General features: G+C 33.5%; 1 protein-coding gene across 2 annotated transcripts in view; it reads left to right on the forward strand.

Moving 5' to 3' along the window:
• The window catches only part of LOC124359068 (octopamine receptor beta-1R-like), a 104,759-nt gene that overhangs the window by 70,136 nt on the left and 17,600 nt on the right, over nucleotides 1-17,023 (forward strand). For both annotated transcript variants that reach the window (XM_046811476.1, XM_046811475.1), the window contains exons 2-5: nucleotides 8,937-8,977; nucleotides 11,670-12,205; nucleotides 12,565-12,723; nucleotides 13,644-13,802. In XM_046811476.1, coding sequence (XP_046667432.1) covers nucleotides 11,802-12,205; nucleotides 12,565-12,723; nucleotides 13,644-13,802 — 722 coding nt within the window. In that variant the 5' untranslated portion in view covers nucleotides 8,937-8,977; nucleotides 11,670-11,801. The remainder of the gene's footprint in view (nucleotides 1-8,936; nucleotides 8,978-11,669; nucleotides 12,206-12,564; nucleotides 12,724-13,643; nucleotides 13,803-17,023) is intronic.

The raw sequence follows: 17,023 nt of genomic DNA on the forward strand, positions 1-17,023 counted from the left end.
CAAAAGCTTTCCCTCTAATACCCAAGTTTTCAAGTTTTCTGAGCAACAACCCGTGATCCACAACGTCGAAAGCCTTCGTAAGATCCAAAAAATAGGCCAAACACGTGATTCCTGTTATCCAATGAGTTTGATACCTCAGTTAGAAGACTAAAAATTGCATTGACTGTAGACAACCCCTCACGAAAAGCCATATTGATGGTCAATGTAAAATTCCATTGACAGACAGGTAATTGGAAAGTCTGGTCAGCACAAGCCTTTCAAGAACTTTTGAAAATGTAGAAAGGATCGAAATGGGGCGGTAATTGCTAAGTTCATTTGGACTTCCTTTTTTCTTAAATATAGGTTTTACAATTGAGAGCTTCAAGTGTGATGGGAACTTCCCAGATTCAAATGACGAGTTCGCAATCTGTGCAAGAGGATCAGCCAATATATCTATACAGCTCAACAAAATCCTGGATGAAACTCCATCAAATCCTGCTGAATTGCTTGTTTTCAAGGACTTTACGACTGAGATGATTTCATTCTTATCAGTTGGAGCAAAAAATATAGAGGAACTCACACTTGATGAAGACAATGATCTAGGAGGAACAAATGAAGAATTACCCTCAGAATCTCTCAAACTCTGGCTTATTTCTGCAAAATGGATGTTGAATTTCTCTGAAATCATCCTAGGATTGTTCATCAGATCGCCATTCTCGTCATTAAGCGTAATATGTGTGAAAGGCATTAGCTTTCTTATCAGGAATGAGATCCTTAACCACATTCCAAGCAGCTCGCTGTTTATTCTGGAGCCGCTGATGTAGGTCAATACTTTTTTCGCTTTGGCGGAATGGATGCGATTCCTAAACTCCTTCTTGGTTTGAATAAAAGAAACTCTCAAAAGAGAAGAGTCAAGATGCTTAGGACAGCGAGTAGAGAGAAACAAAAGGCGATTATGAAGTTTTTTTAGATCTTCATCCAAAGGAATCCTCATCTGAGTGCCCCATGTACCGAACTTAATCTTTTTTGTAGGAAAACACAATCAATATATAAAATGACAAAAATTGCAAGAAATGAGTCAAACATTTCATCAACATCAGCGGCTCCAAAAAGCTCATGCCATGATTCACCCTCCAGAAGACTCTCAAGACCGAATGCCGTCCGGGGTGAAGCACCGCTTGAATGTAAATTTAATAATATTGTGGGTTGAAGGAACAAATGAGGCAATGTCTCCAATTTGCGCATGAATGATCGGGAAATTCCAGTAATTAGAACCTGAGGTGAAAACATATTCTTTGGAATATTGCTAAATATGTTGTCAATGAGTGAACTGGAACCATTAAATTCTCGAGTGAAAGTGTCTATTGTGCTCACCAAGCCGAACGAATTCATCAGATCGATAAAAAATTTTAGATGACTGACTAATGGTGGAAAAATCTATATTGAAATCACCAGACAAAACAAATCCATCTGTCAAGATGGATACAGGTTTTCCAAGCAATGCTGAATCGATAGAAAAAAAATCATTTATTTCAGAAATGCTCTGATTAGGTGGTCTATTTAGACACATATAAAAATAATACTATTTGCTTCAGACTCAACTCTAACACCACACAACTCACAAAACACCCTCAATCGAGAACTCAGACATATCAATTTCATAAAACTTAAGTAGTTCCTTAACTAAAATACAAACGCCTCCTCTTTTTAAGATAGAACGACAGTGTTACTTAAGTATTAACTGCAATGAACCGCGTTTATAATAATATTACCCTCATGTTCATAATAAATACAAATACTAGGTAGTAATAGTGTTACTCGATGTACGGAAGTGTTAAAAATTCTGTGGGTGTGTAAAATATTCATTAATATAATTATCATAGGGGGGTTTATATTCTAATACAGCAGAATTCTGATTGTGGTTGCATTAGCTCAAAACACACACATGAAGCCGACTACTTCCCGCCTTATTCTTTCATAAAACAGTTCTCTGCTTTAAGTGACATAATCCCCAAGATAGTTGCGAATAGCGAGACTCATCAGATTGTGGTGTAAAGTTTCTAATTAGCACCGTAGCCAGTCTAGTAAATGTCTGCGTTTAGTTAAACTCATCTTCGTCTCATGGCTTGGCACAGCGAGTTCTCGTGATAACAGCTAAGTCCAGATTAAATATGGCACACACATTTTGTCCAACACTAAGCGCCTTATAATCAAGAATTTATTTAATCTCAATAACCGCATAATTGGTATAAAAATAGGCCTAGTTTACTCTCCGTTTTATCTACGTGACTACAAAATCACAAAGCATATATATATATATATATATATATATATATATATATATATATATATATATATGTATATATATATTATTTTTTGTAAATTACTGTACAAATAAAATATTTTAATTTTAAAACATTGGCACTATATATATATATATATATATATATATATATATATATATATATATATTTCCTATTTCCACTTCGTTTAGCCACTAGACGGCATTTTTTACTTTTTATTAACAAACTATTATCTCTAAAACTAGTAAAGCTAAAGAAACCAAATTCCGCACATAGGTTTGAATAGGTAACTGAAAAATAAAAACGTGTTATTTTCTTTAATATTAACAAAACGCCGTATATTGAAAATTTTTTAAATGCAAATAAAAAATCGGAATGCTTATAAAAAATTTTCTAAACACTATTTAGATAATTTTATTGCAATTTCAACGGTACTGGTTTCAACAGAATCTGTTAAGATCTCTTTAAAGGTGAGCTTGCACAAGCTGTGAGCAGCATACATTTTGTCTTTCATAGGTATCAGCTATTTTATATTGGAGGGAATTACACTATCTGATTAAATAATCAGATCTCCCATATATCTGGCTAGTTAATACAAAATCGTTTAATAGAAAATTTGTTAAAATCCAGCATTACTATGTGAGGCAACTACGTTATTTGATCGAATAAAACTCTGATTTCCGAAATATGTAGCTAATTAATGCAACGTCATGTAATAGAAAATTTTTTTTAAGTACGGCATTATGAAGAGAGGGAATTTCGAAATTTAATGAAAATATCCATTAATCCTCCTAAATATCTGGCTAACTAATGAAACCTCTTGAAATATAAAATGTGCTTAAAGTTCAACGTTTGGAAGTAAAGGAACTACGTTATTTGATTGAATAAACCTCTGATTTTTTATTTATCTGGTTAGTTAATACGAAACAGTATAACATAAAATTCGTTAAATTATTACGAAAGCACAACAGTAGGATATAATAATTAGATGATAATTTGTTATGATGTAATTAGATAAAAAGGGTTATTGCCGTATATCTGAAAAAAAAAACTGAATAAATACTGAAATGTTGTAAAATAATTCCGAAAACATCAATTTTAACGTGAGGAAACTCTGGTCTCTGCCAAGGGAATAACCGACTCATCTCCGGTACTTCCGACCCGAAATTGTCAATCAATATAAATCAGTAAGTTAATAAACCGAACTGTCGCTCAGTGCCATGCAGAAATGTATATAGTGTGTTATATATTTTGTTCCCATAGCTGTTGTAAAAGTAAGTAAGCAATGTTTCTACAAGAAAAGCATTTAGACTTTAAAGGAATTTAAACTTGGAAATCGTATTTCTAGTCCAAAATAATATAAAGCCATTTAACTGTAGAATTAATTTTAATGTATTAGAATAACTTAACGAATTTTAAAATTCGTAATAATAACACAAACAGAAAATTGAGAAAATCACTAAGAAATTTGGTGGAAAATGTACAGCGCCATTAAATTGGGCTCACATCCATCTTTAACTTGGCAAAGTAATTATCTCAAAACAAATAACATATTAAGATTTCAAAAACAATTTAAAATGAGTAAACATGTTTTTATGGCATAGTGCAGGAGATCCTGTCTAATAAGAGAGAAGCACAACAAATTTTATTTTAGTTTTATGCATTATAAACATAACAGGTAAGTATGCCACGCCCCGTGTCACAAGCTTAACATGATTCGCTGAGGTTGCACGCACATTTTCAGTTCTCGAGTTGCAGACAGGCAGACATTCATACAGAAAGAAACCTTTGCATATCTCCGGCAGATACAAGAGACATTTGGTCAGCCTACTAATGTATAGACTTCAATGACGCTTATATATATTCCATTATTGGACATACACTGTTATAGAACTCAATTCCCTTTGTCAAAACGAATTTTTTTCCAACATTTAAAGTCTAAGGATGATATTTTTTTGAGATATTTTGCTTGCCATAGATACATACATTCACATGTTTATTAATTGCGTTAGGTTTTATAGCAGCGTTTTTATCGGATGCCTTAAAAGTTAAATAGAACAGACTTTTTACTTATTATTATATTAATTGTTTGTTTACTGTATAATGTTCTATGTGTGTTAACGTGTCACATGTTAAAACCTGGTATGGTTGTCCTCATCTTTACAAATTTATTTATTCTGCTATTTTTATGCAATTTTCGTTACCCATAAGACCACTGAAAAATTCACAAACACTCAGCCAAACCCCTTGAAGTGGCATGCACTATCACCGAAATCAGTGTTACTTATACAGGGTGTTCTCAAAAGGGTGTCACCAACTTTGTAGGGTGATAGTATTCATCAAAATTTCACGCAAAAATATATAAGAGGAAAATTTAAAAAATAATTGTGTTATTTTCGGATTAACAAGATGGCGTCTGTTGAACATTTGTATAGTAAAATAACAAAAATAAAATAATATTTATAAATACTTTAAATTGTATCAAATATTGTATCAATATTATTAAAATTCCAGCGGTATTTGTTTCAACGAAATCCGTCAAGGCATAAGCGAGCACGACCGTTTTTAAAAACATACTTGCACAAACGATTCACAGTTGAAAGATATCGCTGGTTTGTGCAAGCGCATCTTTAAAGGAAATAACACACAATCGTTTAGCCAAGTTTGATTCCTTGGCGTAAATAGTTCTAGAGATATTAATTTTTAAATCAAAATTACATAATAGCGGCTAGTAGCTAAACAATACATTTCTTGGCCTATATGTATAGGAAATTCTTTTGCTTGAAATGACGAATACTATCTGCCACATAACTTTGTGACAATCCTTTGTGAACCCCTGTTTGGTTGCCAAATTTCTTCATTAACAACCAGTTTTAAAATGTCTTACTAAATAATAGATTACAAATTGGAATAAAAATATGATACCCGGAGATAAATTTATCAGTAAAATGTACTCATTAAATTCCATTCACAAACTCATTTTATCGCAGAATATATCGCAGTGTCATTCATTGTTGCTGGTATAAGAGGGAAATGTGTGTATTTCATACAGTATAGTGCGAGTGTTGTTCCAACTTGATCAATACATACTTTTAACGATTTTTACTTTTAGCAGTTGATAATACCATATTATAAGGTGTACAGAAAATTATGTCGTACTTTACATTTTGCACACTATTCCAATTTCATGTTAAATGCGAATGATCTGCTGGAATATGAAACCTAACAAATTAACACGCCTTTTTTCTTTGTAACCTCAAGAATTGAAATAGTCAAGCTTACAGTAAAATTGTATAAATATTAAAATCTCTATTTTAAAACTTGTGAGTTACGTTATAATAATTCAATACGATGCACAATATGCGTCCAAAAAATCTAATACTTTACCCTATAAAACACATTAAAAATGTAAAATGTGTGGTTTAATATTTATTATGCTATTTTAAAATCTTTAATTCTATAATTTTGTAGTGCAGTACATCACACAATGCGTTGTAGAAAATGTTCAAGTTTCTACCGGTACTGTTATCTTTCAAGTCTTAACAAAAGTCAAGTTGTTTAATTAATATTAAAAAATAGCTTTGTAAACACTCCATATAGTCATAGGAAGTAAACTATCAACGCTTGTTCTCCCTGTAAATACAGAACTAAATCTTAGAAAACCCAGATGATAGATAGTTTTTGCCATGCACACCAACAGGAACTCATATCATTGTCATAGATGTGTCACGTATGTGTAACTCCCCACCCCACATAATCCCTCCCTACCACAATGACCGCTTCCAGCCACAAATTGATTTCTCTTATCAATGCGGTATCGTGCAACACTGTACACGTTAACAGCTTCCATTCTCATACCTTGTTACGATATGAAGCGTCAAGGAAATGTGTACATTTTTGTTGTGTTATATAATCTAAGTACTTTAAGCTTATCTGATTATTGTAATATACCGTCCAGTATTCACAACGACATATCGATTCTTAAGAATTAGCTCCATTTCCCATTTATGGGGAAAACGGTAATGTGGTTTCCTGCCCACATCAATCCGAAATATATTTCTCTTATCGGCCAGAAATTTCTAATCCCATTTTATTTATGAAAGTTCCAGCAAGTGTAGCGGGACTAATGCATGTACCAAATTTAAATATCTTGCAAAAATAAAAATATACTTTTGGTAAAGGTTTAAAAATCTAGGAAGCTTTCAATTTATTTTCGTGACATTTAACTTGTACAATACTTTCTATGTATTTATAGAACGTGTCTATGACCAGCGCTCAGGTGGAGTGTATTGCGATAGCTGGAACAGTAGAACGGATCGACTTGGGAATGCAGTAGTCCTTAACCTGGAATTGGATAAGAAGTTCCGGCATTAACCCGAACTCAGGCGGGTGTCTTCGTATTCACAGAGGTCGAAGGTTGGTAGAAAAGGGGAGGGGAGAGATATACGCTTTTACAACCCGTTCACTCAGATTACTTGGTAAAGGGCATTCATTCTGCATTCAGTGGTTTACTCTTGCAGTACAGTAATTCATCGAAGCTGTTGTGCCTGTATCAGCATCGATAATCAGGCGGCGAGTTGAAAAAGAGGCCAAGAGAACATTTGTGATGAGGAAGGTAATTTATACAAAGTATACAACTGCCATAAACTGGTTTATTTATAACTCCTGAGTTTATCAGGTATGAAGACCGAGTGCCATGTGGAATTAAGAATATCAATTGAGTGTTTATCTAATAAACAATAAAAATTATACAACTACCGAGATTTTCTGTCGTCCAGTTTAATGTCAGAATTCACGAGATTTACTATTACATAAAGAGTCTTTTCTCTCAGCCCATCGGTAGATAATTGCATGATATTAAATCAGCTGATGTTTTGTGCTGTAAAACCGTATAAATTTAACACATTCTTAAAAGGTGAAAAACTATTTTAACCATTTTCCATTGTATTACTCTGAAGATTAGCCCTTTCTCACTAACAAACATAATCTATTTCCCATTGTATTGCTCTGAAGATTAGCCCTTTCTCACTAACAAACATAATATATTTCTCATTGTATTACTATTGTTTCAATCCGTAAGAGAATCGGTCCCCAAGAAATCTGTCGAACGGCGAAGAAAATAATATATCTGTATGATGTTAATTTGAAGATGTATGGAAAATACAGGTAATATAAGGTTAGCCCATGGTCTCACATTGACTTTTAAAGTTGAGAAATGCCTTACTGAATAAACAGTCTAACTAATAATCTAACTAATAACTGACATTCCAGACATTACTGTGTATTGATTTTAGGTTTCTTTTCCAATGAAATGTATAGACGACGTTCTTGTGAGGGTAATTAGGAACAGTGTGCATCAACGGGAATTTGATTAAGTATCATTTATATAAACATTTCATATTAAATTGTTTACAGATTTTAGTATTCTGTTTAATTGCATACATAGTACTGTGTCGTAATATAGGGGTAACCTCGGTTTCGTAGAAGATTACTTAGGAACGGTACACAGCAAAGCGAAAGGTGAAAGACAATTTACAACGGAGTTGAGCAGGAAATTACGGAAACTATTATTAATGAAAACTATGTTAGAATAATTCCTGGTAACCTAGACCAAAGCTGCATGCACTGAAGTGTATTTTGTTTTCCCGGTATGTCAGCGAAAGTCCGTTTTAACTCATGTTCTCACAATGGACTGGTATGGGTAACTCGGCCCGAACAAATTTAAAATATAACATAAATTGAACAGTAGACATTTTATTGAAGACCTATTGACAACATAAATTGTAGATAGCTGAGGGGTTCACATCATTTTCTGCATATAGAAGGTGTGAGATGTATGTGGTAATGACCAGGTATATCTCACACCTGGTAATGGTCCTTGTAATTTTAAGGTACAAGGGCAGATTTACAGGTGTATCTCACACTTCTAACCTCAAATGAGCAGACGCTTTTATATGGAAAATTATAATCGATTTATTAGCTGCAAACATCAGCTTAGGAAGATTATAAAACCAACTTTTGAGTACAAATAATAATTCTGACCACATTTCAGCAGATTATCCGTTAACTTAAAAGGACGCATTTGTGCACTACAGATTACATTTTTTTAAATCAAAACTTAATACAATAATAAATTACATATACTTTTTTGATATAGTTTCCATGCACAAAAGCCGCTGTAACCAATAGAAAGTAGAAGTATCTTGTAAAATTTTACGAATTTTTATAAAATAAATTATAATTGTATTCTAATTATAACAGAACTCACCTTACTCAGGTAAGCAGTTTCATTGTTAAGGTGTTCCGTTTCCACTGTAATCTCTGTTACTATTGTTTCAGTTAATCAAGTATGTTGTTATGAAACAACTATATTATAATGATACCTCGAATTGAACAGATGCCGTAAGTCAAACATGAGTGTTAAAAGAGTGTTTTATATTTTTTAGTTTCTATAATTAATTTTCTTTACTGTCAAAATATATGAGACTATATTAAATTATAAATCTAATAATGAAACGTTTTGAACAATAATATTGTGGTATAGGTAGCGCATTAAAGAATAAATTTCTAATTTATGTTATTAACGCGTGTAAGGATAAATCTCACACTAAATGTGAATATTTTATTAACCTGAACATTGCCTTTTGTTCGCAGATACTAACATGAAACAACCAAGATACTACAAGACAAAAACGGTAAGATCTATTGTTTGTGCTTTCTCATATTCAATAACGTCATGTTATTTGCTAGATTTTAATACTAACAAATTATGTTACCTCCATAATTTTAGACGATTCATAAATATTGTTTTATATCTTCATGGAAATATTCCTTTAAACAAAATTTCTATACAAAAGGGTTCTAGAAAAGCTGTAAGAACCCAAACTTTACCATGGCACCTAAATTTATTTAGGGTCCGTAAGGGAAAATTATTTAAAATGGTCGATTTTATATTAGTTCTATTAAAGGGATACGGGCAGCTTTATATATTTTATATAGATTTTCCAGTCCTTGATACAACTGCTATATAAATCGTTAAAATATATGGTTTCTACCAGTTTTCCATAGTAAATATACATTTAAAAATACGCATATCTATCTAAAGCCAGATTGTAGCTAGTCTCCCCAGAGTTCCTGTTCATCATTGAATAATTTAGTTCTATCTTCTACGGAATTACAGATGGTCTGAAATTAAATTTCACGTAAACTTAAGTTTGTTTGACAGAAAAAAATGTTCCATCGTCATAATGTACAAAAATAGATTTAAAATCTATATCTAAAAGAAATAAACAAGTAATAAATGCATTACAAACATAAAGTGGATCTTATCTGTTTCTGCAAGAGCCAATATCATTTGTTTAGTGCTAACTCCGCGCTATTTTCTAGAACAACTCTAACGTTCCCTAGACCACAATACCCTTATATTCTATTTTACTAATAGAGTCTACATATCATATGATTCATCTGTACCGAGATACATAAAATCATATGAAACAAGCGAAATAATAACATTCATTTTTAAGACGCAAAAAATATTTTAAAATCATCTTTAACATCGAGTAAGATTAGAATAAGCTATCTCTTGAAACGTCAGCTCAGTAGTTCTTTTACATACTCGTCTATCAAATAACGGTCAATCCATTACTTACGGGTTCTACCATGACTTACAACTAAAAATAAATTCTCTTAGACTATAGGAATAGTGGATTCCAGAAATGTGACAAAATTACATTCTTGAAAGGCAAGTAGAATATTGAGTGGCTGTCTCTAGGTGTGCCCGTATGGAGAGGAGACAGTTATATTCGAACATGCTAGGTGTATCACACGGATATTAGGTAGAGACACGTAGATAAGTAAGCAGCTATATTATAAACAGGACATGTCCTGTTACTTGTATTTAGAATTTTTTATTTCTTCTTAATCGGTTTTCATAGTTATTCCTTCTAGTTTCAACCTTCAGTAATCATTGACACTTTTTTAGAGGTTCTGTGTTGATAAAACTAAATATACCATTTCTACTTTCTTGCTTGCTTGCATTTTGCGAGTATTTGTTGTGTTTTTTTACATATTTATTGTTGTATTTTAATTTTAATTTTAAATTTGGTGATATTAGGTTTAATATGTTTACGATTTTGTCAAATTATTTAAAAATAAAAATTCCTTCGAAATTATATGCTGATAAAATGTATTCTTTGTGGAATCATTATAAAATATGTTGTAAGTCATTATAAAATCTAATGAGATTGAGTGTTAATCCGTTAGAAATTGATATAACATCTATTTATATTCACATAGGTAAGGAATGATGTAAACTATCTTTGATATCTGTTAAAGATGAATGAAAAATAAATATTCATTGGTTATCAATATAAAATCAAGATAAATGTAAACTTTTTCAGGTCCTACTGGTGGTGGAATTATTTTCAATTTCTATGCTGATAAAACATTGTTGTCATATTCTTAACGCAAAGGGATTAAAAAAATTCTCAACGAGGTTTAACAAATTATCAAGCAGATTTAACATTGATATAAGGTGAATATATATTTATTCAAACAGACTACATTTACTCCAAACAGATCTAGAATTTTTAAAGATATTTTTATAAATGTTTTGGGATATTTCATTAAATATCTTAGAAATATAGAAGCGTTTCGACGACAACTAATGAGCTTTAGAGTTTTTTATTTACAAAATAAAACAGTTTGAAATGTTCTATTCGGTTTTTTAGATCTATTCGTGGTGGGTTACAAAATAAAAGACTTAGCTTTATATATAGTAGATTGAAATATAGTGGATTAGACTTTTAAAAGTGGTATATTAGATTAGATAAAAAAGTATGAGATTTTCTGTTTTTTTGTAAAGATCCATTTATGGCATTTTGGACATTTGCATTTATTTATTTATTTTCGCTTAAAAATATTATTCTAATTTAAGGTTGTTGCTTGTACCAAAACTCAAGTTTCATTAGCTGATTCAGTAATGTTACTTCACATTGGTAAAGATTACTTGAGGAGGAGAGTGATCTCGAACCGGATATATGCTGTTTCCCTTGATCTTAGTGCTTGATTCGTACAACGTGTACTTCAGAGAAAGAGAAGCCATTCATATTAAAGTTTAACTATAAATGCCCTTTGAAAGCTTAGAAACAATATTAAAATTCTTATAGCCTACATCCTTACTCTCGCAATTACATTTTCGGGGACGGAAATAATTCAACTGATATTAAAATAATAATTTTAATAGAAAATTACATTTAATATTATTTCCTGAAATTATTTATATTAAATTTCTGGAACAAGCTCTTGACAGGAACTAGGGTGAACACATATTCATAAAGAGAATGTGCATCACAAACAAAACTCTTACGTGTAATATTTCTGTTTCAGAAAACTCTCCTAGGGAGTGGCGCGTCGCCTGAGCTCTTACACATATTAAAATGATACACCAAAAGAAGGTTTCTAGACTGAGAGGCTAAGTGGGTTGACGCTTAGTTAGTTAGTAGTAGTCAGTTAGTTGTGATGGATGTGTACACAGTGAACGCGACATTTTACTATCAGAACCTCTCGGTGAACGAGAGCCTGTACGAGGAGGGTCCTACGGAGGTGGAGTCCCCTTGGCAACTGTTGGTGGTGATAGTAGTCAAGTCAACAGTAATGGGTTTCATCATCCTCGCAGCACTTCTGGGTAACTTGCTGGTGATGGTGAGTGTGATGCGACACCGCAAGCTGAGGGTGATCACCAACTACTTCGTCGTGTCCCTAGCACTCGCGGACATGTTGGTGGCTATCTGGGCGATGTGCTTCAACGCTTCCGTGGAACTCACCGGCGGTCGGTGGCTCTTCGGCTACTTCATGTGTGACGTTTGGAACTCCCTGGACGTCTACTTCTCCACGGTCTCCATCCTCCATCTCTGCTGCATCAGGTTAGGTGCCGATTTTATGTCCTTCACAATGAAATGCATTTTAGAGCCTGAAACTTAATAAATTTGGATTCATATCTTCAAGTGCATTTAGAAAATATAAATAATTAATATTTAATTAATATTAATTAATTTTAGAAAGCCGCAAATGTAATAAAAAACCCAAGACGTCCAAAAATTTAAGTAATATTATAATAAAAATGTGAAATTTTCAAAGAGAAACATAGAGCCACCTAGAAAAAATTAAACTAAAACTTGTTTGTATTATTTACAATAGTGATAAATTATTCTGAATATCGTTCGCACAATGAAACATTATTATTGCGCACAGAATAATAAAGGGTGTATGTGCTTGTGAACAGTGTGGACCGCTACTATGCTATTGTGCAGCCCTTGGACTATCCACTGATCATGACTCAAGGGAGGCTGGTCGTGATGTTGGCAGTAGTCTGGTGCTCGCCGGCACTTCTCAGCTTCCTGCCGATTTTCATGGGTTGGTACACTACAGAAGACCATCTCAGGTACTGGAATATAAGGAATTCTTGTGTAACCAAACATTCAATGATCATGCCTCAAGTGAGACTGGTCGTAATGTTTGCAATAGTCTGGTGTTTGCCGGCACTTATCAGCTTCGTGGCGATGTTCTTGGGTTGGCACCCTACAGAAGACCATATCATGTACTCGAATATAAGGAATTCTGGTGTAACCAAACATTCAATGATCATGCCTCAAGGGAGGCTGGTCGTAATGTTTGCAATAGTCTGGTGTTTGCCGGTACTTATCAGCTTCGTGGCGATGTTCTTGGGTTGGTACCCTACATAAGACCATATCAGGTACTCGAATATAAGGAATTCTTGTGTAACCAAACATTCAGGGATTGTGCCTCAAAGGTGGCTGTTCGTGATGTTGAAAATTGTCTGGTGCCCGTGGGTACTTCTTAGCTTCTTGCCAATCTTCATGGGTCGGTACCCTACAGAAGACCATATCAGGTACTGGAATATAAGGAATTGTTATGTAACAAAAAATTCAGTGATCATGCCTCAAGGGAGGCTGGTCGTAATTTTGGAAGTAGTCGGGTGCTCTTGGGCACTTAGAGTCTTGACGATCTTCATGGTGACACTACAGAGTACCATCTCAGATACACTGATATATTGCAGATTTTTAGTTACAAAAGGATTAATATTATACGGCACATTTCTAAGATATATTTAGATGTTTCTGAGAGCCATTTATATCACTTCACTTAGTCCTTTGTACCCTAAAAAGACAATGGGTAACCATTTACCGACTTTCTTTCTTACTTTGATAGTCTTTTTTCTTTTGAGACTTAACCTTTTCGTGAGGCCATAAGATATTTTTGGATTTTTTGTTGAAGAATTTTTAAAATTTACAACAAATCGTTTTTAAGATAAAAGTTTAGTACTAATATTATTTTAACCAGGTTCAGGAGAAGCCATCCTGACATGTGCACCTTCGAAGTCAACAGACCGTATGCCATCATCTCTTCCTCTGTCAGCTTCTGGGTACCAGGTGTCATTATGATCTTCATGTACTACCGCATTTACATTGAGGCTGACCGACAGGAGCGCATGCTCTACAGGTACCAAATACCTTTTATACGATCTTTAGAATAATTTAATACTGTATCTTTATATAAGTATTGGAATCATTTAAAACAAAGAACATAGCATTTAACTGCATTTTCAATGTATTTCTATTTCTAAGATTACAGGATAAAGTATGATTTGTCAGCCGACGGTGAACATTAACGTGTCCACTATCAAATATTGTACGACGTATGAGCAATAAAAAGTGATTAAAGCTTGTAACTAGGCGAGTAGTGACTGCAGTTAAATAGTTTATTTGTCAACCATGCGCAAATTAGGCTACACGAAAATTGCACCGGTCTGTATTGAAAACAACTCGCTCTTCAACATTGAAGTTTCAGCATATAAGAGAAGGTTTTGCGGGAAATTTTTGATTTGCCAGACAGACATGAAGTTTATATGAATTATACTTGACACCGGTCTGTATTGAATACAACACCCTCTTCAACATTGGAGCTTAATGCTAAACGGGATTTTTGCAGGTAAATCGTTGAGCTGTCAGCCACGCGTGTAATTCACATGAATTCCAATTGGCAGTGGTTTATAGTGAATAAGCGACAACACGCTCTTCAACATTTGAGCTTGACATTAGGCGAGCATTTAGCAGGTGAATCGTTGAGCTGCCACACACGCGTGTAAGTCACCTGAATTCCAGTTGGCAGTGGTTTATAGTGAATAAGCGACAACACGCTCTTCAACATTTGAGCTTGACATTAGGCGAGCATTTAGCAGGTGAATCGTTGAGCTGTCAGACACGCGTGTAATTCACCTGAATTCCAATTGGCAGTGGTTTATAGTGAATAAGCGACAACACGCTCTTCAACATTTGAGCTTGACATTAGGCGAGCATTTAGCAGGTGAATCGTTGAGCTGTCACACACGCGTGTAAGTCACCTGAATTCCAGTTGGCAGTGGTTTATAGTGAATAAGCGACAACACGCTCTTCAACATTTGAGCTTGACATTAGGCGAGCATTTAGCAGGTGAATCGTTGAGCTGTCACACACGCGTGTAAGTCACCTGAATTCCAGTTGGCAGTGGTTTATAGTGAATAAGCGACAACACGCTCTTCAACATTTGAGCTTGACATTAGGCGAGCATTTAGCAGGTGAATCGTTGAGCTGCCACACACGCGTGTAAGTCACCTGAATTCCAGTTGGCAGTGGTTTATAGTGAATAAGTGACAACACGCTCTTCAACATTTGAACTTGATATTAGACGACACTTTTTGCAGGTGAATCGTTGAGCTGTCAGACACGCGTCTAATTCATCTGAATTTCAGTTGGCAGTGGTTTATAGTGAATAAGCGACAACACGCTCTTCAACATTTGAGCTTGACACTAGGTGAAATTTTTGAAGGTGAATCGTTGATCTGTCAGCCAAGCATGTAATTCACAATTTCCAATTGACAGTGGTCTTTAGTGAATACAACACGCTCTTCAATATTAAAGCTGAAAAGAACCAGAATTGCAGAGCAAGTTTAGGATGTCTTAATGGGTGAGAATACCTCTTCACATAGATTCCAGTATATTTTTAGTCGGGGTGTCTCTGATGTAACGATGTTAAAAAAATTCATATTGGGCTTCTTTGTCGCCGACTTTTTTTGTATCTTCAGACGAATATGGATGGCTCCATATTTCAACTAGAGCTACCTAAAAATATTCAAAATTTACATTTTGTATATTTCCACACATTTCTTCAAATACTTTAATTTTTAAATATAAATACCATAGTAGACCCAATAGTTTAATCACTTAAATACTGCACTGAAAATCATATTATCTATTATTTTAGAGTATTTTATCCTAAACAGTGTGATATATATATATATATATATATATATATATATATATATATATATATATATATATATATATATATACGCGCACATGTTTCATAGTTTCCGAACGATTACAGGTAAAGTTGTAAAACTTGGTATATCATTCATTACTGCACCTATAAATCTACTTTTTGAAATTTGGAGATGGCCCGCAAGGAGTCAGAAGGAAATCAGTCCAGAATGTATTCACTAACTTTAACAACTTGAGTCAAGAGAAGAATAATAAACTATCTAGAATAGGACCAACACTGGAAGTGATCCAAAGTATAAACCAGCGTAATTACAAAATAAAGTGTAAACAATTAAATAGAAGCCCTTGAGATCGGATTTATGGCATTGTACTCTACTAATAAAGACCTTTAATTTTATGTGGTACAGTAATGATATACCAAGTTTTATTGCTTTATCTATAATCGTTCGGGAATTGTCAAACCCATGCGGGACTTTATTAACACTCTTATAAAAATTGCTTCTATACCATTTCTAAGCTTAAATATATTGGTGATATCTAAAAAACAACCTATAAATTATACTATGGAATTTGACACCAGAAAACAAAAGAAAAAAAAATACTTGATGGAGAATACTGCTCTTCCATTGAGAAGGGTCAATATTGTATACCAATTAGGCAGATTATGGAGGCTTTATTTTACCATAAAGTGTGTAACCATAAAAGCAAGCGCAGGTTTATTGTAATATTCATTATGTAAATGTAACATTCAGTCTGTATAAATATAAAAACTGAATCTCTTTACTTATCATAGAATACAAGAAACAGTTTTAAATGTACGTATCTAACAGAGAACTGTAGAAAAATTTCTCACAAACTGAGAAACCAAATGAAAATGCGAATAGCTTTATATGGAGAAGAGTGCAAGCTGTTAAATGAGGTAGCAAAGAATTAAATAATAATGCTTCACTAGAAGATTTTATTGATACTGATAAACGGCTGAGACACTCTTCAAGGTACTCAATGCGGTAATTTTTTCACAATCTGTTTAATAAGGAGTATAAGGTAGGATCTGAAAGATTATATACACAGGGTGATTGAAAAGTAAGTTGCCCCCCCCCTCTTAACATTTTTGTTATTTTAAATATAAAAAATCTGTATTCAGCAATCTTACTAGTTACAAAGGGTTATACTGATAATAATATTTATCACATTTCTGACTCTCAGTGGAAAGAGGGGTGGTAGGTAGGTACCTCAAAATGTTCTGTCTCGCATTTATAGTCTTGCAACATATCATTATAAAAATCTTGGTTGCTCAATAAAAAATACACTTAAATAATTGAAATCGGTTCATTGTACATGAAATTGCAGCCCCAACGTATAATGTTGAAAAGTAGCTTGCAACAATTGCATCTTGCTGCAATA

This window comes from Homalodisca vitripennis, chromosome 4, assembly GCF_021130785.1.
Source record: "Homalodisca vitripennis isolate AUS2020 chromosome 4, UT_GWSS_2.1, whole genome shotgun sequence".
NCBI lineage: Eukaryota > Metazoa > Arthropoda > Insecta > Hemiptera > Cicadellidae > Homalodisca > Homalodisca vitripennis.